At 42.8% G+C, this 23508-nt stretch overlaps 1 protein-coding gene across 2 annotated transcripts in view; it reads left to right on the top strand.

The window, feature by feature from the left end:
* sesn1 (sestrin 1) overlaps positions 1-23508 on the top strand; it is a 53873-nt gene that overhangs the window by 28235 nt on the left and 2130 nt on the right. The window contains exons 1-8 of one of the 2 annotated variants that reach the window (XM_027283993.1): positions 20400-20670; positions 21385-21450; positions 21546-21746; positions 21848-22030; positions 22322-22558; positions 22674-22928; positions 23015-23205; positions 23330-23474. In XM_027283993.1, the coding sequence (XP_027139794.1) occupies positions 20569-20670; positions 21385-21450; positions 21546-21746; positions 21848-22030; positions 22322-22558; positions 22674-22928; positions 23015-23205; positions 23330-23474 (1380 nt within the window). In that variant the 5' untranslated portion in view covers positions 20400-20568. Of the gene's footprint in view, positions 1-20399; positions 20671-21384; positions 21451-21545; positions 21747-21847; positions 22031-22321; positions 22559-22673; positions 22929-23014; positions 23206-23329; positions 23475-23508 lie in introns of those variants that run through there. The other variant, XM_027283994.1, reaches the window with a different exon arrangement.

The raw sequence follows: 23508 nt of genomic DNA, 5'->3' as shown, positions 1-23508 counted from the left end.
CAGTTGTCATGAACAGGGAAATTAGCTATACAGACCAAAACTGTTTTTTGTACTAGGTGGTAAACATGTTTATTCCTGCTGTGAATTTAGACATTTTAACATGGGGGCTTATGGAGACTAACTTACTTATGGAGCCAGCCTTAGGTGGATGCTCGAAGAACTGCAGTCTTTGGCATTTCAGCCTTGGGTTCACTTCACAGCCATGGAGGTTGCCGCTTGGTTAAAAGAAACACAATTCACATCACGTCTTCAGGCAAAAGGCAGTTGAAACCGAGCAACAAATGTGATAATATTTGTTGATAATGGCACGCATTTTTCAAACAGTGTCCTGACAACCACATTTGTTGGATATTGGCACCTTAAACCAATGTCTTACATGTGATACACACAAAAATAATCACTTCTTACTCACTCACTTTGGTCCACTCTCGAGGTATCAGTCGCACGGCACTGCCTTCATCAGTTGATGGAGTTTCATATTATTCACTGAAGGTTTAACTGATAGTAGAGATGCAATTAGGAAATGCAGGCAGAGCGAGAAATGTGTTTTTCACACTTTAGAAGCTAATAAAAGCAAGCAAGGTGTTTAAAAGTCAGAAAAACAGTCTGTACTTTACCTTCTTATGACTTAATATGCAATCCAACAGAGTTTATAAATGAGCTAAGAGCTTTCAGTCTAACATCCTGAAGTTTCAGTGCTGTTGCATAACTACACAAGTGCACCGTCATTCGCACTGCATCCATCAAACAGCTCTCTGTGCTCAGCAACTCCAGCACATTTGACATGAAGGTGTAAAACACTCCTGCTGCTATCTAGAATTAATGAGCCGCATGTTTAGGTGTATGTTTGAGCTAGTCTGTGAAACTAGCTCATCATTATTGACTGTACAGCAGGGCAGGACCTCCAGGTGTCAGCTAAGTGATGCAAACACATTCACATACAGTGCACACGGACACACAATCACACACATACAGACCAAGCTATGTCCTGAGGGGACACGATGTTCTGTTGACCCCAGAGTTGGAGGACAGTGGAGGAATATAGGGAGCAGCTATGGTGACATGTCCATTAACATGCCTGTGAGAAACAGCACCCCGCCTAGACCCCAGGCAACCTTTTTCTGACTCTGCTTATTCAACTGTGTGTGTGTGCGTGAGTGTGTGTGTGTGCGCTCGTGTTCTCTGTCAACATGTCTTGTACCCCTGCAGGTCATTGTTGAGTAACTCTATACAGATGTGTGCTGTCTGTTTATTGAAACAGTTGCCCTATAGCCAAATTTTATTAAAACAGAATGTGAATCACATATTTGTCAGGAATTTATTTATCCAAAAGTTACATGAGCCTTTAACCAAGCTGTAACCTCCATGGCTGAGAAATGAAGCCAAAAACTACAGTTCCTCAAACGTCCACCTGAGGCTGGCTACAGAACGAGTCAATCTCAATGAGCTCCCATGTTATAATGTCTAACTTCACAGCAGAAATAAACATGATTACAGCCTGGTACAAAAAACTGTTTTGGTCTCTATAGCTAATTTCCCCGTTCATGACAACTGTACTGAGGGTGAATCTTCATAGAACTCACCTGTTCAAATTATATTAAGGCTTGGAGTTATACATAATTAAAAGTTAAAGTCTGTTGTGTCTCCCAACTAATTTTTCAGACACAACTGATTATTTTTTGCCCAGTCTTAACTGACCATCTAATGAAAATGATGACTCGGATATATAATGAAGGACACAGCTGTAAGTTCACCTGCTGCCTTTCTATTAAGGCACTTCATACATTTATGTCACGGTCAGTGTTCAAGTTCATTACTATGGAGCTGTAACTCTCTGACTGTGTGTGTGTGTGTGTGTGTGTGTGTGTGTGTGTGTCCTGTCAGAGTCCTCTTTTCCTGGCTGCTTCCTGTTCAGATCCAGGGGTGTGTTCCACTTCCTTCCTGCGCTGCCACAATCTTGGTCAGGCTTCCTCCATGTCTTCCAGCTTTATGAAATCTACTGTGTATGACTGTGTATGTTGGCCTGTGTCTCCGTACACAAGTTTGTACAAGACGTGTGCACATGCAGGTGTTGATGTGGGCGCACGCGGAAAATGGGACGCAGGGCTTCCCTGCTGCGATGTTGTTTCTGTTGATGTGACCTTCGCTCTACAAGCACAAACATCGCCTGACACCTTTCGACTCTAGAGAAAGACAGATAAGAAAAGACCTGAAGTAACTTTCCCACACTGTGACGTCACCGCTTGTGAAAATTCTGTCACAAACCAGCTTCACATTTTTCTTTCTTTGGGTTTCACCTCTTTTATCAATCCTACCTGATCAGACTTTGTCCTGGGTCAATGATACCTGCCAAGAGGTTACGCGATCATCACTTCTGGTTCAGACTCTTAGAGACATGGCAACACAAAAAAAGCAAACAAAAAGAGCGAAAGCAAAAAAAAAAAAGTCAAACTCTTGACTCGTGTTTATGTGGTTCGCACTTCTCCATTATTGATGAAATGGCAATTTTTTATTTTTTTTTGCAACACAAAAGAATGTTTCTGCTTCCCGTCTGGGTGCTGTTGTTTGTTGACCATTGCAGACTTTATTGGCTGGTTGTTGTGCTGGTGTTACACCAGTTAAATCTTATTTTGCTCTTTTGTAATCCGGATAAAGGCAGAAAGCCTGCTGTTCACTTCAAGTGTCCAAATAATGTTTGAACTGAATTCTTTAAGGGTAACATTAGTGATTTAAGCATTTTTTTTGTACTTTCATGCACCGCCAAGAATCTGATCTATGTATAGATACTGGATGTCTGCCTGTGTATAATAGCTGTATGTTTATGTTAGTCTTTGTTTAGTTTTATGTCTGTATTGTATCTTTCTGTAAATGTTTATCTGCACTGTGTATAAATATGTTCACAGCTACTGGAAACCGGAGGTAACAAACTTTTTATTTGTCACACACATGGACAGAAAAGTAGTTTCTGATACTCACACAGCGATTGATAACTGATTAATCATTAAGAGCTTACAAAATACAAAATGCATGCATTTACAGTATCACCTTGAAATCAGTCATATCAAATATGTTTCTACATTGTTTAATCATTTCAGCTGTAGGAGTGTCAGCATTGACATCACTCGAGGCGTATTTGTAACAAAAACAACCAGATAAAGGAAAGTAGCAATGATAACGGCGTCATCTGCATTTTAAAACTGCTGCTCCTGCAAAAGATGAAACATAATAATCTTGTGCAACTTGTGCAGGACATTAATTCAATCAGACTAGACATGCAGGACACATGAAAACAGAGCCTGACTCATATCAAGTAGAAAGATGACACTCCTCCTCAACACATTATTCAAGATAAAACGATATATCATAACCTTTATTTATATACCAGTATGCTCAGTTTTGATTGATAACAAGTTCACATCCGTTCTTGTGTGTTTGTTGACAGTCCTTCTGGGAAATTTAAACCTGTTGTAATAGATATGTTTGGCCACTTGGAGCAGCGGAAACAAGCTGACATAGTATCACCTTTTAAGTTGATATGGTGAACTTGTTAGCAAACAGTTGCTTATTTACACATCCAGCTGTTTCCGAGCACCTGGAGTCATGTTTCTGGTCATTTTTTGAGTGTTCTGTCTGGTCTTGGACCTCATTACTCCTAATTGAAGCAAATATCTGGTTACTTACCTGATAAATGCTAAAAAAACAAACCTTTTGTCTGTCATGTGATGCTCAGGTTGTGTACAGTGAGTTTTTCTATTGTAATATTGTATTTATATGTGCTGCGGTGGTTCTCCCTGAGCACAGAATATCAGACTGATGATGAGTGTAACATTATCTGAGGGTGGACGTTTTTATTTGAGGTGGATGCTGACAGTGAGATGTAGTACATGGGCAGACAGGATCTGGCTTACTCGCTGTGTATTGACCCTGTGGAAGCTTCTCTGGCCCGTCTGAGACTATTTCAATGTTTGTGTGCGGCTGCTATAGAAACCATCTATTTGATGGGAGGACATGTCCCCTATCTCGCCCACTCTCCGTCCACTCTTATGGAGCACTTTGGGAAATATGCACTTTAACTTACTGCCAGTGTTAGACACACAATCACACGGAGATAACTAAATTTAGGCCACAACAGATGTCCTACATGCCGGAGCAGACCGACCGGCAGCAGTTCCTTTAAGGTTCACTGTTAAAGTTCATTATTTTGTCTCTAAATGGAAAATCCAGTGCATGAAAACCAGACAAACAAAACAGGAAGACTTCAGCAGCATTTCTAAAAGCAGATGAGTAGACAAAAACAGAAATACAATTGTCATGTGCCCTCTAAGATGCAGACAAACTAAGCCACCTTGGCTGCTGCTGGAGATATTTTAATACATATCTGTTTTAAATAACACTGTTTGCATGACAGTGTCAGTCTAGTCCCATAGTCCCAGCCTGACTTTTGCAAAGATAATGAGACACCCTCCACAAATACCACGCCGGAAAATGTGCTGATTGCATCAACACTTCTAATCAAACACCTCATTCGCACCTCGCAACCCAAACTTTGTCCCTAAATATCTCACCCACCGCAAGTCTCGTTCAATTTCTTTCAAACAAAACAACTTGCACAACCCCACTTCAGAGCAAACGTTCTCCTACACAGCCCGCAAAACACCAAACAATCCCCTGAAGAAAGGCCTCAGCCTGGCTTTAAAAAGAAAACACAATCTGTCCTCTGAGAGAAAAGCACTTTTTAAGAAGCCTGTGTTTTTCAGCGTTCACAGAGAATGGTGTGGAAAACATATTTGCCTCTCTGTTCCACAATTGTTTCCATGCTGTATAATCATTTCAGCTGTAGGAGTGTGAGCGAGGGGAGATGCCTGGACAATCACAGGGGGGAATAGCTGTAAGTAGGACGATACAATGAAGATATGAAGAACAACAAATGGTGCAAAAAGCCTTGAAATCAACCAGAAAGCTGAGAGTGCAGCGAGCATATTCACTAGTCACTTTTTTAGGGAGTGCCTCCCCAGCAAAGTCTGAGGACTTGACTATAACTGGATTGTGTTTGCGACGGGGGGGCAGCAGAGGAGGTACAGATGGGGCCCTGTTTTCCATGTTCATACTTGCAGTGTCCCTCTTCAGTCAGGCTGTCAGTATGTGGAACAGTCGTGAAGGGCCTTGGCTCAGGCCTTACTGTTTTTTTTGTTTTTTCCACAGAGCTGATGAATTTGCTGGGGTTTGAGCTGTAGCATCTGTTGCTTTGAGGGGGCCTGCTATTTATCAAACTGAGGCTGAGTCTGCTGGGAGCCCAAAGGGAAAGAAGCATGGCTTACTATATAGGTTAACCCCCCTTTCTCCTTTGCTGCTCCCTCTCCCCTTTTTTACCCTCAGCATCTGAAGTCGGCGTGTTATTCAGAGCTGTGTTTGTGCGAAGGGAATAACTTGGTGAGGGTTTATGGGGGATACTAAAAGAACATAGGGGGCGAGGAAGGAAAAATCAGAAAGATTGAATGTGGCTTACAGTATTTTGACTCTCTTGTGTCATAGTTAAATGTACGAAAAAATTGATTCTCCCCCGAAGAACTTGGCACCCGATGTTGTTTTTCAAAACTGCTGAAATAGTTGAGTCCTAAAATGCTCATTAGCCCCGGGCTTTTCAGGAATCCGCCAGCATGTTCTTAGAAAGATTGCGCAAAGGGGGGGAAGAAACTTGAAAGTGTGGTTTTAACCCAGACACCTTGAAGCAATCAAAAAGTTGTATTATTTGTTTTTGTAGACCATCAGGCCCTCATAAGCACCCTTGTATATCAAGACATGTCAGGTCAGGCGCCTCCTATAGTTACTTCTCACCTTTTTATGTAACAGTTTACCTATCTGCTTATATACACTGTCACACAAACACACGCAGGCGTGACCCGAGAGGCTACTCGTCGAGGTGACTAATGCGTCAGTCAGCCCTCGGGCGTGCTGTGAATCCTCCTTTGGCCATATTCTTCTTCTTGACTGTCCCATTGACAAAAACAACAGTCAGGGAGGATTGCTTCAAGGCAATGATGAAAGACAGCGGAGGAAACAAATTAACAAAGGAGAGGAGGAACAGGGGGAGGTGGGCGGAAGATGAATAGCATTGGTGAAAGAAAAGAGTATTGATTGACAGAACGGAAGAAAACAGCTCGACTGAACAGACAGAAAACAGTCGGGAGGGTGGACTGCACGAGCTACTGTGTGTGGGCATATCTACATAATCATACATGTACATGTATTTCCTCCACGCCTAATGACCCACTTCCACCACCACCGGTCACCTTTCTCTGCCTCTCTTTCCATTTCTCTCTTGTCCCATTTTCCCTGTTTGCTCTGACACTTTCTCTTCCCTTTGCTTTTCTTTGACCTCTCTCCCTCTTTTTCTCTCTGACTCTTCCCTCTCTCATACCTCCGCTGTGATGTAATGCTCCCTAACAAACATGTTTTCTTGACTCGGCTGCTGCTGCTGCACACAGAGGCTCCATTCATACAAAGTTATTTTCTGTGCTTTACATCTTCTTTTTTTTTTTTTTTTTTTTTTTTTTTACAAGATCACAAATAGCTCACATGTCTTCTCCCGCATATGCCCGGCCTGCCGCAGCCAATAAGTCCTTTATTTATGTAAGATGACTCTTGTTATGGGTTTAGTCACCCCAAAACATGCCGCTGACACGCTACAGAAAGTACAGGAGGGAGAAAATGCATGGCTGTTGGTTTTCCTTTCCTCCGTTAACATAGACTGGGATGAGCAGAGAGTATAAACAGTTTTTTTTTTACAGTGCACACAGTAGGCTAGAGGTTCTTCCTCCTCCTCTCTCTCTATTGAGCACACACACTTCTGTATGCACACACCGACGCATGCTCTCCAATCCAAACTTTCACGCTGAGAGCCAGCAACTGGTCAACAGGATATGAAACCTTCCTCTGCTTTTTTTTTTTTCTTCTTCTTTTCTTCTTCATGTCAGAATTGACCTTTCCCCTACTTTTATGGTTTCCCTTTTGCTAAATCTAACCCTCTGCCTCTCGTGTCAGTGTTTTTCTGTGTGTGTTTGTGGTTCACCCCGAGTTTGTTTGGTTGGACTTTTTGAGCCTGTGGCATTCGTCTCAAATAGCAGTGAAAAGCAATGATCTCCCTTTTGGGCAAACGTGTGCGTTTGGCTCAGCACATCTTGAGCGAGGAAACTTTCCATTTCTGCGCCGTAACTCCGTGCAGACTTGCAGATAATGAGTGTCCAGCTCATTTGCTTTATGGGTTATAGCTGAGTCATTCCCATGTACTTGGTGAACATGTACTTCGCTCAGAGACGGAGACCACTCTACTCCCCTCCCTCCTTACTGGTGTTAGTGGAAGGGAAGATGACCATCTGCTGCCCCAGTTGCCCAGTGACTGGACAACAGCCTTCCCTTATGGCACAGATCCACCGTCCATTGTCTGCTTGAGACTCTGAGTGTGTGTGTGTGTGTGTGTGTGTGCACATTGCATTTAACATGTGTGAGAGGGGACTGTGTACTTGCCTTTTATGTGCGGGTGTTGAAGTTTGTCCTAATCCGTCTTTGTGTGTGTGTGTGTGCCTCTGTGTAGTTAATGTCTGTGTGTCTACCTCAAGGAGAGCCAAGTATTGTGTGAAGCTTTCCTGTGGGAGTCCCGTAGAGAACGCACCCTCACCCAGCAGGACGGTCCGCTGTGCCGTGTGTGCTGACTGGGCCTTACAGTCAGGTTAGTCGAGGGTCAGAGATTTATGAGGCTGAAGGCCAAAACTTTGCTCCGGGTGCATCAAGAGGATAGATTTCCTCTCCAGACGTGTGCATGAACGCACACAGACAACAACAACAACACACACACACACACACACACACACACCCACACATCCAAACACGCTATTGTTTGTCCTCGTCATTTGACAAAGTTGGAGGAAACTAGTGTGTACAAGGTGAGTGGGACGGGTCAAAAAAACAAACAAATGTTATTTTTACACAAATGACACATTCAAATATGTAGAGTCCAAAAAAAAAAATAAATGTTCATCCACAAAGCTGCAGTTCATCAGCAAGGAGTTTAAGTCTTCGGGGTTAAAGGTTAAATCCATGCGATGGTAAGTTCAGTTTAGCATAAAGCATAAAGACTGGAACAGGTAGAAACATCTAGACGTGCTCCGTCCCAGGGCGAGTTGTTTTTACATTTGTGTTTGTGTACAGATTAAACAAACAAGATAAAAACATATTAGTCAGGATTAGAGCTGCTGGTAGGCAGCCAGGCTCTGTTTCCAGCCACGTACAGCTCTAGCTTCAGTTAGTTTTAGTTAGTTAGTGAGTGAAGCGGTCATCATTAGTTTCTTTGTTTTCAAATTTTAGTTACATGTCACAGAGATTAAACATTTGCTATGACGTCTGTACTTGTTGCATTTTGTCTCTTTGGCCGTCACTGTTCATGCAAACTCCCTGTTTCATTTAGTCCAACTATTGTCTTTGCTGTAAATTTAAAGGAATAGTTAGATATTTTAGCTCAGACACTTATTCTTACCACTTTATGTCTGTGCCCTAAATACAAAGTTACAGCCAGAAGATGGTCAGCTTAGCATAAAGACTGGACACTGGTTTTAATGTAACAAAATCTGCCCACCAGCCCCTGAAACTAATTAACACAATATATTTTGTTTGTTTAATCAGAATAATCCAAGAAAGTAACATAAGGACAGCCGTGGCTCAGTGGTAGACTGGGTCGTCCAAAAACCTGAAGGTTGGAAGGTGAACTGACAGCTTGTGGGGTGGCAGTCCATCTCCTTGCCATGGCAAAGGTGCCCTTGAGCAAGGCACCGTACCCCCCCAACAATCTGTAACACTGAGAAATATGAGCTTTTATCCGTCAGTGATTCGAGCTGCAGGCTGTAATTAATAGCACAAAACTAACATTAAGAGAAGTCGCAGATTATTAAATGTTGATTATGAATTATCACGGTCATCTTTGCTCATAATCCCGTTTTGGCCGTGCTGGTATGACACAGGGCTTTCTCTGCACCATTTGGAGTCTCAGCAGGATGCGGACAGACAGACAGACGGCGCCCTAGGTGAGCGCACACTGTGAGGACGAGAGGAGGTTGTTTTGTTAGCTCACTGTTCGTGTTTTGTTATCTGCCCAAAACCAATACTGAAAGATCTGCTGTGGCTAACCACACATTTATTTTCCGACACAATAAATATACAGGCCTGTGTAGGAAATAAAATACACCCACTCAGCAAATGCATCTTTATTTTAGTCCCTTCTCGGTGTTTTGTGATTGCACATTTATCTCTGGCTGTATTTAGTTAGTGTTGTTTGATATTTTTCTCTGATATTTTTCGCACCCTCCACTCTCTCAGATGCACATACAGGTGATGGGGAGCTGTACTGAGCTCAGTTACTCATTATCCTCCATGCTGTCCTGTCAGTTAGCCGCCTGCTCTTTTACTGCTCGCCTTGGCATGGGAAAGGCGGCAATCTGAGAACTTTTCCTCTCGGGCATGTACTGGGGGGGGAATAAAAGCCCAGAGTGGTGAGTTTTTTTGCTGTTTTGCTTGAAGAATGTTGTAAGCACATCCAGCTACAGTTTTGTCAATGGTGCTTGGAGCTCATACCACATACAAAACACTCGTTTATGGGTGACAGAGTTTACAAGAAGCTCTTTTGAGTGATGCCAAATGCCTGTGTGGTTCAAAATGTTATTCATTTTTATTACCTTTTAACCCCAAAGTCAGCCTTTAATGCTTAATAATATACTGTACAGAAGATTGATGAAGGCTCCTGAGGAAAGCAGGGGGATCTGGGAGATTTGCGGATTGGTGCTGAGCCATGCTGCTTTGGTTTTTTAGGTGTGTGTATGTGTGTGTTTGTGTGGGAAACCTGATAGAAATCTGATTTGGCAGAGCTATTATCCCCTTTAGACTTCAACAGTAGGCCCTACACCACACTGTGGCTGCCGCTAATCCCATAATGGGCTGACTCTGCACTGAAGCCACACAAATACTGTTCCCCTTGGTGAAAATGTGTGACAGTGGGTTTGTTTCTGTTAATGCTCCTCACGTATGTGCTCTGCGTTACAGTGTGTGCATTAGTTGTCTGTAGCGTGTGTGCCTCTTCCTCAGGTGAGTGGGCACAGATAGGTAATCTAGTGTACAGAGTCATCGATTTTCCTGCTGCACAGGAAGTGTCTGGTTATTGATTCCCAGGGACAATGATGTCACTCCAGACGGTGTGGGGTGTTTACTTATCCATGATAAGGTCCGAGGCGCTTTCCCCCCCGCACTCTGATCAAATAATCCTCTCCCTCTGTCCTCTTACCTTTTATCACTGTTCTCTCATCACTCTTTCCACCCTCCATCTTTTCATTCGTTGTGAATGCCCTCTTTAACCCCAACCACCATTATGTGTGACATAATCACTGATGAGAGATACCACTTATCGAGTTCATGCGTTTGGCAAGATTTGTAGTCTACGAGGGGATTATTACAGACATATTTCTTCATTTAAATCAAGTTAACTTGCCCTTTTTGTAACACAGCTGCACACCGATGTAGTTTAACAGTGTGAAATGTGATTATGAAACAAAGTCGTCCGCAGTAAAGCTCCACAATCTTGTGAGACAGACTTATTACGGCTCTTTGTAGTTTAAAAGGCTTAATCTTTTATCAAGTGTGACACCAATGGGACACTGCCAGACTTCCTGGCGTTAACACAATGGTATCTACCTATTGGGGTTACGTAAGACTCATTTATTGCACATCAGGTCCCAGCGTACTGCAGGTCATCTGTGAACGAAAACAATCATAAAACATTATCTAGTGTGTCAAAACAATATTTTACTCGCTGCATGAACTGACAAACTGTTTAAAGTTATTCTGTTATGTCATAATATAATGAGCGAATGCTTCACTGGACAGAGTCCATCTTATCTCCTAATTATATGTGACACTTGAAAGTTAGCGAGATATTTGAATCAGACTCGAGTCCACAAGGGGAAAAGAGTTTTTTCGGCTGTTTGGTTTGTTCTTTGCAGGCCTGTAATTGATTAACCACAGAGCAAATATGTCCAACACTACCTGTGGCATGAGACAGAGGACCGCGCACACACACACACACACACACAAAAACACACACACACACACACACACACAAACACACTGTCAGGGTTACGAGGTCCACAGAGAGTTTGTAAAAGTGAAGCATACACACAAACCCTAGGCGTTAACCCTGTATAGTTGTAAGTTTAAGCAAGATAAATTGTTAAAATAAATCATTTTAAAGCACAAATATTGTCTTATAAGCGTATTATATGTTATTATATATTTCAACCATCCATACATCAAGCAAACACAGCATGTAATAATGAAAAATGCAAACATAAACAATATTTCTAAATGTAGACGGTATATCCTGCAAGTAAAAATATATATTTTTCCTCAACATGTCTAATTAGCAGGTGATAGTTTGCAAAAGTTGCTTATTCTAAAAAATTTTTAAGTTTTTAAATATCATGACTATGATTTATGGATGACTCAGCATGCGCTGTTTTCATAACTGGTCGGATATATATGCATATTTTAAGGCTGGAACAGAATGTGCCTAGCTAAGCATTTTCTACATTTTTCCAGTGTTCTTTTGGACAGTGCAAACTCATGACCTCATGTCATGTGCTTATGATTTCATATTTGAGGAACTCGTCGGGTATAGTCTCAAAAGGACGACATGCATGTACATGTGCTATGAGTTTGTGTGTGTTGCTACTTGTCCCTCTTGTGTTTGCACACATTGAGTGTCCTGGCTTCACTTTGTATGTTTTTTTTTAAACTTTGTCTCAGCACCACTTGTTTGAAGTTGTGGTGCAAGAAAAACAGCCTACACCTCAGTCTATTCGAAGACACATATACTGTTATTCAAACTTCTCCCAGTGACCTTTGACTGGCCTGGTTTATTCCTGGTAAGTCGGAGTTTTGGGTGTTGTTGTGTATTTTTGGAATCAGAGTTCACTCAGGAGAGTAAAAAATTAAACAGGTGGCGCTTGGAGGGGAAAACCAGCCTCACATGTCCATGCATAATACCTGCACTTACTGCCAGTAGCACAGAAACAATCACAGTTTAGGAGGGCCGTGGCATTAACTGAAATCCATATGAAGATGTTGGCATATGGCATAAACCCTTTCCCTGAACAGATTGTGCAATAATGGCTTAATAACTTTTATGGGTTAGCGCTTGGCTATCAAGGCACAAGAGCATTTCATACTACATTATTTTATGGGGTTACAGGCAGGTTGTAATACTTGAGATCAGTCTCAAGACCACTTTTTGAAGGTCTCATCTCAGAATTGACTGCATGTTTACTTGGTCTTGTCTCTGTCTATGGATTTCATTTCAAGACCACAACTGCAGAGATATCACCAGTGTTTCCCATTAATCATCTAAACTCATAATGAACCGAAAATACTTTTACACTTCAGATAGAGCTTAAATCCCATGATAGATGTACTGAGAAGACTGGAAGCATGTTAGCTACCAAGTAGGTATAAACTTTCTGATCTTGGTCTTGTCGTCTTGTCGTGATACACCCTGGTCTTGGTCTTGGCTTTGACTTGGTTTAGCTGGTCTTGACTACAACACTGGTTACAGGTTTTGGAACAAAAAACAAAAAAACAAACCTGTACATGTTTGCCCATCCGCTGTGTTGTATTTCCCCACTGTGTGTAGTGTAGGGTAACGTTAGCAGGTTTGTCTTGCTCTTAATTGGATTCGAGGGAAGTTTACACTCCAGCAACTGCAGCCAAACTCATTATCAAGATAGTGGTACAGTCTACAGTTTGCCAAACACACTGGTTACTTCTCACCCTTAAAGCCATTTTCTTGTAACAAAACATCTATTAAAAATATGAAAAACAAAATATAAAACACAACTTCTGTCCACGTATGTAAGCTTAGCTGTCAGACAGGGTAATGTTAGAATAAAATAACAGCCTAATCTTACATTTTTCCTTATCAGTCTCATAATACTGGGACTTGGGGTCTATTCTGTAATACCAGGACAATACTTTTTTTCTGTTTATGTCTTCTGCATGAATTATCACCTGGTAAGGATGTTGTTGTTTTTTGTCCTTAGCCTTTATTTTATGTTCTGTGAATATTTAAGACCCATTTACAGGATTTCTGTTTTACGAGTCAGCATGAGACCTTATAAAGACAGCCAGAGGTAGCATTTTCGACCAACTCACGGAGCTAATGTTAACTTAATTAACTGGCTAGCTGCAGCTGATTAAATCGTCTAGCAATAGTTGTCAGTTGAGCTGAAACATTGATGGTCGCCAGCTGGAAATGAGAGGTCTGCGTTTTGTCTACAGCTGTCTGTCATTGTTTCATAAATTATTAAGAATTTCAAGTGTTAAATCTGGCTGCATTATAATTGTAAATTGTGCGGCGAAGAAGGGAAAGCTTGATAGTTGTAGAAACAGGTGATGAGGAAGGCAGAGCTTTGTGGATGCTCAACTATAACTTCATGCAAAAACTTAATTTACACTATTAAATATAAAAATGTTCTTATATTACATGGGGGGGGATTCAAGTCACTATGGGAAAACTATCCGTTGACAAAGGCAGTGGAAATATTAATCGACTTGACTTTAAATTTCCACCTTCACTCTTCAGCGGCTTAAAATAATCTCTAAAATTACGGGGAATGTTGAGTCAGTGTTGACGGGTGAACAGGACAGAGACCAAGGTGATCGAGTTTCCACCTAATCAAACAGACATTTCATAAATGATTAAACATTAATGGGGCAGCTGCCGTGACGTCGCAGTCAAATGAGGTTCTGCCAGCTATTTTGTTCTGCCATTCAGTACCGCGGCTCATTGCCTATTAATGAAGTAATAGGACACGGTGAAAATGGTTCTGAGGGCAAACGATTAGGCCATATCACTTCCTACCCCCTTAAAGAACGGCAGTATCACTTCCACTCTTTGCAGTCAAAATGCATCCCGGTGAAGGTTACAGATTGAGAAGGTAGATAGTGGAAAAAACAACAACAGGAGGGCAGAAGTGAAACTGACATGAGAACAGATTGCAGTGCAATAGTTTCTGATCTTTGCTGCAGCCTGTATGATGTGTTACATCATATGTGATCACCGCCTGCTGTCTAAGCTCGTGTACCTCACACTGGATCTCTGCGAACAGGACTGCCGACCTTTCTTGTTTTGTTATATAAAATAAGACTGGCTTGTTTTCTACAAGCAGCGACACGGAAATGATTAAATCTGGCTCATCAGCCACTGAATCAAACCAGCCGCTTTTGATTACAAGTTGCCGTTTCTATCTGCTGTTAGAAACGTGTTTATTGGTTTGTTTGTGAGTGAATCATCTCCTTTTCTGCATCCTCACAGAAACAGGTGAAGAGTCTGATCTATTGTGCTGGGTTTACGGTGCCCGTTAAAGAATTATAGGGTGATGATCAACAACTTTTTTTGGCCATGTTCCCAGTGACATGAGTCATTTTCTTTTTTGCTCTGTCAGCAGAACTGAGGTCTTGTCAGAGAAACACAGAGAGAGAGAGAAAAAAACAGCTGTGCATGCCAGGAGGCACACAGCAGCGTCCCATCAGAGGGCCTGTTTTCTTTGGGGCTATTAGAGGCCCAATGCTGGTATAAGGTCAGCTTTGTTAGTCTCATGTTTTTGGGTGAGTTGTAAAGTTGGATTTCACCGTGCATATCTTCGATATCTCAAACATTTGCTACGATACGATGGAGTGTTGTCTTCCATGTTATTACAGAAGTTATAGAGAGAAAGGAGGACAGGTGAAGCAGGACGGTGGGTTTTTCATTGATTTGTGGCTGTGTCATATCAGGCTAAAGATAGCAGAGGGAGGGTTTGGTATTTTCTGTTTTTCTATGGGATCTTTTCTGTTGGGAGCCTGTTGTATTGTGACAGCTGCCCTCTCCCTGTTAGAATAACATCCCCGGGAACTCTCTCTTCCTCACGTGCACACAGGGGTTGCAGGCCAACGCCTTTTCCCCTCGATTGTAGCCTACAGTACATATAGATAGATTTGTAAGGGAATTGTGCATATGCATGGTTATGCCTGTCAATGTAAAGTCATAAAAGAGAGGTTATCTTTTGTTCCAGATACCTCTTTCCCCTGTAGTTTTTGCATCTTTTCCTTCTCTGCAGTTCCTCCACGTTTCATGGAATCCAGGGAACGTTGCTCCCTCCCAGTGTTGGTGTGCATCGGTCCAGGACCCACTGATCTGGTCTTGGGGAGGCGGGCGGCAGTGGTGGTGGGGGGGCACGCCTCTCCTCTCAGGAAAGCCGGCGCTTGGCGAGACCACTCCACTCTGATAGCCTGCCAGAATACACACAGATCAGAGAAGAGGTGACTTAGGAAAGAAGAAAAGGGGAGCAAGAGTTGCTGAAGGAGGGCCAAAAGGCAACTTAAGTCCAGTTAATTCCCACAATCAATATCAAGTAATAAAATAACTATATGTAGCTGTCACTTCTCCTGAAGCTTATGATCAACAGGTTCAGACACCAGTTTTAGAGGATGGTTCCTGCTCTGTGAGATGGGGGAAACATCTGCAGGTTGTTGCCTGCCGGGCAGGTAGGGGTTAACCCTCCATTCAGCTCAGTGAAGTACTCAGCGATAGCCTCAAACGCAGAGCTGTGTTTGAAGAGTGGGGTGGGGGGATACCCTCTTAGTCTGCAGTTTTCACTCTTTGACTGAAGTTTCAAACTATCCTTGTATCTCGAGATAGTATAAAAAAGTATCGATTCACTCATTTACTGTTAAAAAAATAAAGATAACATTGTTGTTAACACGGTGGCTAGTTGTTTTTCTCAGATGAAAGTTGCCGTGCGAGCCTCCAGGCTAAGTTCAGCCATGTGGTTTTGTGTTTGCTGTGAAGTTAGGAGACATTTGTTTTGACACTTTTTTTTGTGTGAGTGCAAATAGATCAGTAAAAAACTGAAGTACGTTCTATGAAACAGAGCAGATTCGTTTGTTCAGTGAAGTTCATACCTCGGCAAAACTTTTTTTTTTTTTCTGTTTTCCTTTTCTTTCTTTTTTTTTCACAGAAACAAGAGAGGCAAAGAGAGAGAGAGCGAGCGAGAGCAGAGAAGATTGGTTCCTGTAACTGTTGTCCTGCCCTGTGATTGGTGCAAGCCTGTTGCTAGGCTTATGTCAGTGTTCAAGAGTTTTCTGCTTCCTCTCCTCTGTGCACCGATAGGTTAGGTTTGAACTGGTCTGGTGGACTTCTGCCACTTGTTGAACATCCCCACGTTTTTTTGCGGTTCCCTCGCATCTTACTGCATGAGAAAACACAGCAGCCGCAGCGCTGACAGACGCATATGTACAGAGTTTACATCTGGCATGGCTTCCTCTTCTGTTTTTTAATCTTATTAACTTTTTATCATCTTCTTTATTGGTTTAAGGCTGTCGTAAACTCTGTAAGGGGAAAGGGAAAACAACTGCTATAAGTGAGCGTTTGAGAAAGCAGCTGCCATACTTTTTTTAACTTGTAAAAAGTTTAGTGAAGTAATTCTTTACAGTAACTAGTCAGATCTTAATGAAACAGCTACTTTAATTTAAAATTACTAATTGCTTCTCCCAGATTTAGTTCAAGAATGTCATGTTTATCCTCACAACTTTATAAATGTTTAAGCAACATACCATCTGTTGCCTGCTCTGTATCTGTTTACTGGTGTACTTGTACCTTAAATTGCTTTCTACTGTACACGAAGCGTGGTTTCACTATTTTTCCTGTGAAATTGTGGTGTTTCATGCTTTGTTTTGAGTGTGAAACGCTGACACTTTATAGACTTGAAGGCTGCAGGTTGTAGTTTGTCTTTGCAAAGCTCAGGGATGTTGTCAGCTTAAATCTAAGGAGGGAAATTGAGTTTTTTTTTAATAATGTTGAACCTTTTTTTCATCAAAATACAAACTTTGTAAAGCTTCTTAAATGTGCAGAAGTTTGATAATGTTGTGAAATAGCGTGGGAGTTGCGGTGTGACAAGGACATGTTAGTGCAGCTAACTACTACTGTAAGTACTACACATGATATCCAAAAGAAAATATCCACAGTCACGTCGGGGAGGTTTTATGATGTTTATTAATGAAAGAATAACAACAAACTTTTCTTGGCATAATGTAACATAACTAGACTAGACAAAGACAAAGGTGATGCCATATGATATGATACAGTCAACGGAAAATACTGGGGCCTAACTCACCCTCTTTAAGTCCCACCAAACCATACAACCATACCCTCCAGTGCGAATTACCAGAAGTTAAGGTGATCCAGAGAACGTGTGTGATCTAAACAAATAAATAACTTAAACTATATACTCATTTTGGCTCTTACAATATGAGAGGAGGTCGTCTCTGAAGAGCTGGGTCTTCAGGAGGTTTTTAAAGGTAGAGAGGGACACCCCTGATCTGGTAGGAACTGCACTAAACAAAATATATAATGGAGATCGAGTCAGTTTTAAACATTTTAATGTGGGCATGTTTCATATTAAACCTTTAACTCTGCGTATAGAAGCTGATGCTCAAATATTAGATCATGCTAAAAAGTGAGCACAGGCTAACATTAACCGTCATAAGTTACTGGTCATACCACCTTTTAAAGACACTTCATTTGGGTGAAAATGGTGTTTAAGTGAAAGTGTTAAGGCCGTGAAAGTGTTAATTTACTCTGAATGTGAATATTTTTATTACCATCAGTGAAAGACCAGTGGAAATGTGTCCATTGTTCAGGCCTTTTCCTCGAACAGATAACCATCTGATGATACGCACTGTTAAAACAAATGTGAGATTATTCCAGGAGCCTTTACTCCATCATAACTAATCTTCCCAATGTTGTCCTAACCCCTGTTACTCCAAATGCCCATCGTATACACGTTGGCTTAGCGGCCATCCACTAAGCCACCGTAAAAGGTCACCGGTTTATCCCCTACAACAACTAATGAGCCTCTGTGCTGCCGTGTTGTCTTGCTAAAGTCTAAAACACCAAGTAACAAATTATCTACATGCATGAATAACAAGCATGTTTGGAGTGCATCATTTGATCTTTTGCAGTCATTAGCCATGCAAGAACATCATTCAAACCCACTGTAGGTGACATCAAATAACTGATTTCCTTAGGATGTAGGTCTGCAGGCTCCCCAGAGACACCTGCATTGCGGTTTTTATGTGTCACGCCGTGTACTGAACAGGCTTCAGAAGACACCACAGAACATACCAGATGAAGTGTTACAGATATTTTGTTTTCTTGAATTGTGTGAAGAGCAGAGACATAAAACAAAGTGTGCAACACACTCACCTGAAGATACAGGGACTGCAACTAGATGTATAGTTGGACACAAACCTTGACTCAAGGTCCACTTACTAGCTATTTCCAATCTTCTTTGGATGTAGCGTTTTGACACAACTTCTTTGTTTATCGTTTCGTTTATCATCTTTTTTTTATTTGTATATTTCAGCTCTGGGTACCAACCAGAGATGTAGCCACAGCCGTGATCCAAGAAGGAGCAAGTATGTCATAAACTCTGCACTCACACAGATATTCCTGATGCGAGTACAGTAAAGCCTCACAGAGTAGTGAGTGCGTGCACTTTGACAATAGTGTTTGGCCCTGTCCGCGAGGCCGGACCCCTGAGCCTAAGCGCTTTTATGTGAAAAGGTTTGGTGTGTCGTAAGCCCCTAACGCTGACCAGCCTCTTCTGCAGCTTTGCTGAGCCATGGGGCTCCCGGCAGCCCTGGGAGTGCTGACTCCAGCCCTGGGAACATGTTTACCACTGCCCCACACCCCACCCTGTGGCATCAGGAGAGGGACCGGGAAGGGGTGGGGGCAGTTGGCTCGATCCGCACAATGAACCTGCTGAATACTGTGCTATCCAGCCATGACTTGAACTACAGTCGGCAGCCGAACTGGCCGGGCAGGCTCTAGATCTTAGTGCCCAGGGGGCAAACTTGACTTTTCTTGGCTTTGACTAATAAGTTCCTCATTTGTACGAACTTAAACTTGCTTGTCTGCTTTCACTGTATACCCCCAACACTTTTGTGGCCAGTGTTGTCGCTGTGAGGATGACCTTAAACCAGGATGGTATGTCACAAAATGACCAAAGCTACTTTTCACCCATAAAACGAGTCTTTGTGAAATCTCAGATAAGAAAATTACTCCTTTTTTTTTTCACCTTTGCTTTGGAAACGTTATTTTGAAACATGACTCGCAGATGTTCTTGTGTGTGTGTCTGTCTGTGGACGCATTGGCCAATATGTGGATGCTTTTGTAATGTGGCTGCTGGCAATCCACAGGGGAAACAACACTTGACTCGCATATGCTTTTACACGAAAATACAACTGTTTATCTGTTGTTTACCAGTGGACCTCTGATAGGAAACATTTCCACATTGACAGACTTGTTTTGGAGAAATAAGGTGGACGTTACTGCGATATAAAACACTGTTGTTTTTCAATACATTCCCGTCTATATCAGATGCAGATTCTGAGTAATTATTGACTTTCTAACCACCATGGCGCGGTAAACCAGTTGTGCAGTTCGAACGTGTTATTGTCGAGCTGGGATAAACAAAGCCATAAGAGCTGCCTCCCTTATCTCTGCTTCCTCTTGCCTTTTTAAAGGACTCCTTCTTCGGTCTGGGCTGATTGGTGGAGGAATGGCATTATCTGTGGCCTGATAGGCTGCGGTGCAAAAACCACTAACTGAAGGGGCCGTTGTTGTTGCTGTTGTTGCAGCAGCTTCAAGTCCTGCTGCTGCTGCTGCTGCTGCTATCCATCTCGCCTGTGTGCTGATGCTGATCTTTGCACAGCAGAACCTCCACCTTCTTCTGGACACAGCTCCGTTTTTGCACAGACTTGCTGCAGCATGCTCCATCTGGCTTTGTGTTGTTGTTTTCATCGAAAGCACCTTCACACACATGAACACACACGTTTTTTTCCTTTTACAGCCACATGTGTAGAAAACTATTTCTAGTAATGCTGCAGGGTGATTTCATCATATCTGATGATTGATTGATTTAAGTATTGATTATTAATTAAGCAGCCATCAATTGAAGGGGACATTAATTAGCATACAGAGTTGAATGGATAACTGTGGATGCAATCATGATCAATGGCAGTAGGGAACAAAAGAAGAAGAGAGAAGTGATGATGTTTTCTTAGAGGGGGGGATTGTTCTCTGCGCTCACGTTTTGAACCCCCCTCCATCCTCCTCCTCCTCCTCTTTTCTTCACTGTTACTCCTCCTCCTGCATGCTCTCCTCCTCTGCCCATTGGCTGCCCTGAGGCTGTTTTCGCCACCCGATTGGCTGCCGAGCACGTCAATCACACCAGCCCCGACTTATTTACCGAATGTATGAGCCAGAGAGGACGGTATTCTGCTTCAGGGCTGCAACAGCTGACTGCCGAGCACTTTACCCAGTGCCTCAAGGAACAAAGAGAAGAGGAAACAGCCATCCAGAATCCGTTTTTATTTTTTTTTATTTTATATATATATATACCCTTTGAAATAATCAAAGTGCAGCGAGGACCCGAGATGAGGCACGCAGTCGCACAGGCAGAAAACGTGGAAAATAATTCTTTTGCAGTGACAAGGCTGTTAAAGATATGCACTCATTGTGAACGGCTGAGCAAAAAGGTAAGAGAGAGAAAAAACAAACATTTATTAATAATGCAAAGCGTCAATCTGAGGATGGCATTTGTAAAAATCCGTGTGTCACCTTACTGATGTTTTTAGGCGACGTGTTTTTTTTCTGTTTGGAGCAAACAAGCTGCAGTGCAGTCTTTGTGCACGGCTTGTTTACGACTAAGAAGAGTTTGTGATCACTGAAGGGGCCAGAAATCATCTCTGGGTTTATTTATTTTATTCTAACAGAAAGAATTAGACATGTGGATGAGACGTTCAAAGACATGTGTTTTTTTAAAGTGTCATTTTCTGAATATTTTGCATTTGCTGGTCATTCATTCATATACTGCTGCTGCTGCTGCTTCATTGTGCTTTGCTGCGGGACGGTGTCCGCTGGTAGACATGTCTCGGCAAGCATCGGAAAGTTACAGGACATAATAGAGGCGATGTAAAGGTTTCTGTTGTGTGCTTTTAATCTCGTGTGAAGGTGAAGAGTCGCCTTGTGTGTTCGCGTTTCTCTTCAGTTGAATGTCAGAGTTAAATTTTGGGATTTCTTATGACATACGCGGATTAAAACAAATCTAACAAGGATCTGACACTTTTAAACTTGTTTTTTTTTTATTTGTCACACTGCTGAAGGAATAAAGTGACAGTACAGAAGAAATGAGAAGTGATGATCTTAAACTAAATGTGTTTCTTCCCTTTTTTTTTGTGTGTGTCTTACAGGACTTGGGAGTAAGGATCCCAAGACCCTTAGGTAACGGACCAAGCAGATTTATCCCTGAGAAAGAGGTAGGAGACAGTCTGTAATCTCATCTGAGACTTATAAGTCAGTTACAAACATGACATTTGTGTAATAGATCTTGTTTTATTGTGTGTGTTTTTAGATTCTTAAAGTCAGTAAAGTGGACACCAGGACACAGTCGATATTTGAGGATGCGTTTGCAGCCCTCGGTCGCCTCGACAACATTTCTCTGGTCATGGGATTTCACCCGCAGTACCTGGAGAGCTTTCTCCGGACGCAGCACTACCTGCTGCAGATGGATGGACCCCTGTCTTTGCACTACAGACACTACATTGGCATCATGGTACGGCCGTTTTATCTTCTGAAATCTCAAATCTGCGTCGTGTTATTAAGTGTTCATGCGTCATAGCAGTGAAGTAACCCTGTGGTTAATGTCTCCTGCAGGCGGCAGCTAGACATCAGTGTTCCTATTTGGTCAACCTACATGTCAACGACTTCCTCCAAGTCGGGGGTGACCCCAAGTGGCTGGACGGCTTGAACGAAGCCCCGCAGAAGTTGCAGCAGCTCGGAGAGCTCAACAAAATCCTGGCCCACCGGCCATGGCTTCTCACCAAGGAACACATCGAGGTGAGAGGACAGGCATGGTCTGGAGGGTGGATGTGGACATGAGAAGTGTTATGTAACTGGCTGAGATCATGGGTGGAGGCTAGAGTATAGCTGCAGCTGTAAAAGATTTGGGTGGATTTTAGCAGTGGAGGTATAGTGTCAGTGATGAGGCTGGAAAACAAAGAGATAATAAATTGGTTAGGATGGATGAAAACACATTTTCCCACTTCCTTTTTAAAGGTCGGCGATATTGAAGTCATTATTTGGCTGCAGTTTCCAGGACTCACCATGTTTTTCCTTTGTTTCTTCCAGCACCTTCTCAAGGCAGAGGAACACAGCTGGTCCCTCGCAGAGCTAATCCACGCCGTGGTCCTCCTCACACACTACCACTCCCTCGCCTCGTTCACCTTCGGCTGCGGCATCACGCCCGAGATCCACTGTGACGGCGGACACACTTTCAGACCCCCCTCCGTCAGCCAGTTCTGCGTCTGCGACATCGCCAATGGCAACGGTCATGCTAACCACCACGATGATCTGCTCGGCAACCAGGTGAGTGGTAGCAGCAGGACTTAACATCCCGTGTGTGTGTTTTAAACGCTAATAAATCCCCCCCACTGAACTGTGATTTGCACGACTCCTTCCTAACTGTCCTTTATCTCTGTAGGAGATGTGTGGCGAGGTGGAGGTGCTGATGGAGCGCATGAAGCAGCTGCAGGAGTGCCGCGACGACGAGGAGGCGAGCCAGGAGGAGATGGCAACTCGCTTTGAGAGGGAGAAGACGGAGAGCATGCTGGTGGTCACAGCAGAGGACGACGAGTGTGTCCCCTCCAGAGACATCTCCCGACACTTTGAGGACCCCAGCTATGGCTACAAGGACTTCTCCAGGAGGGGGGAACATGTGCCCACACTCAGAGTGCAGGTAGAGACCAAATATGTTGTAGTATGTTTAAACAAATCTGTTTTATATGCCTGTTATTTACCTTTTTTAATTCCTCTTTTCTGCAGGACTACAGCTGGGAGGATCACGGCTACTCTCTGGTCAACAGACTGTACCCTGATGTTGGTCAAATGCTGGACGAGAAGTTCCAGATGGCCTACAATCTGACCTACAACACCATGGCAACACACAAGGATGTGGACACCAGTATGCTGCGCAGGGCCATCTGGAACTACATCCACTGCATGTTCGGCATCAGGTCAGTCACTGGAAACTTTGTCTTGTCGTGTGATGTAACCTTTGTTTTGCAACGTCTGTCGTTTCTGCTGAGTCAGCGCCGTCGGCCTCTATGTTTCCTCACACTGTTTCTCTTTGTTTTTCAGGTATGACGACTATGATTACGGAGAGATAAACCAGCTTCTGGACCGTAGCTTTAAGATCTATATTAAGACCATGGTGTGCAGCCCTGAGAAGACCACCAAACGAATGTATGAGAGTTTCTGGAGGCAGTTTCAGCACTCCGAGAAGGTGAGATCCAGATCTTTCTCTCCTGATCTGATCT

The sequence above is a fragment of the Larimichthys crocea genome, chromosome XI, assembly GCF_000972845.2.
Source record: "Larimichthys crocea isolate SSNF chromosome XI, L_crocea_2.0, whole genome shotgun sequence".
Taxonomy (NCBI): Eukaryota; Metazoa; Chordata; class Actinopteri; family Sciaenidae; genus Larimichthys; species Larimichthys crocea.
This window is presented reverse-complemented; position numbering and strand designations above follow the sequence as displayed.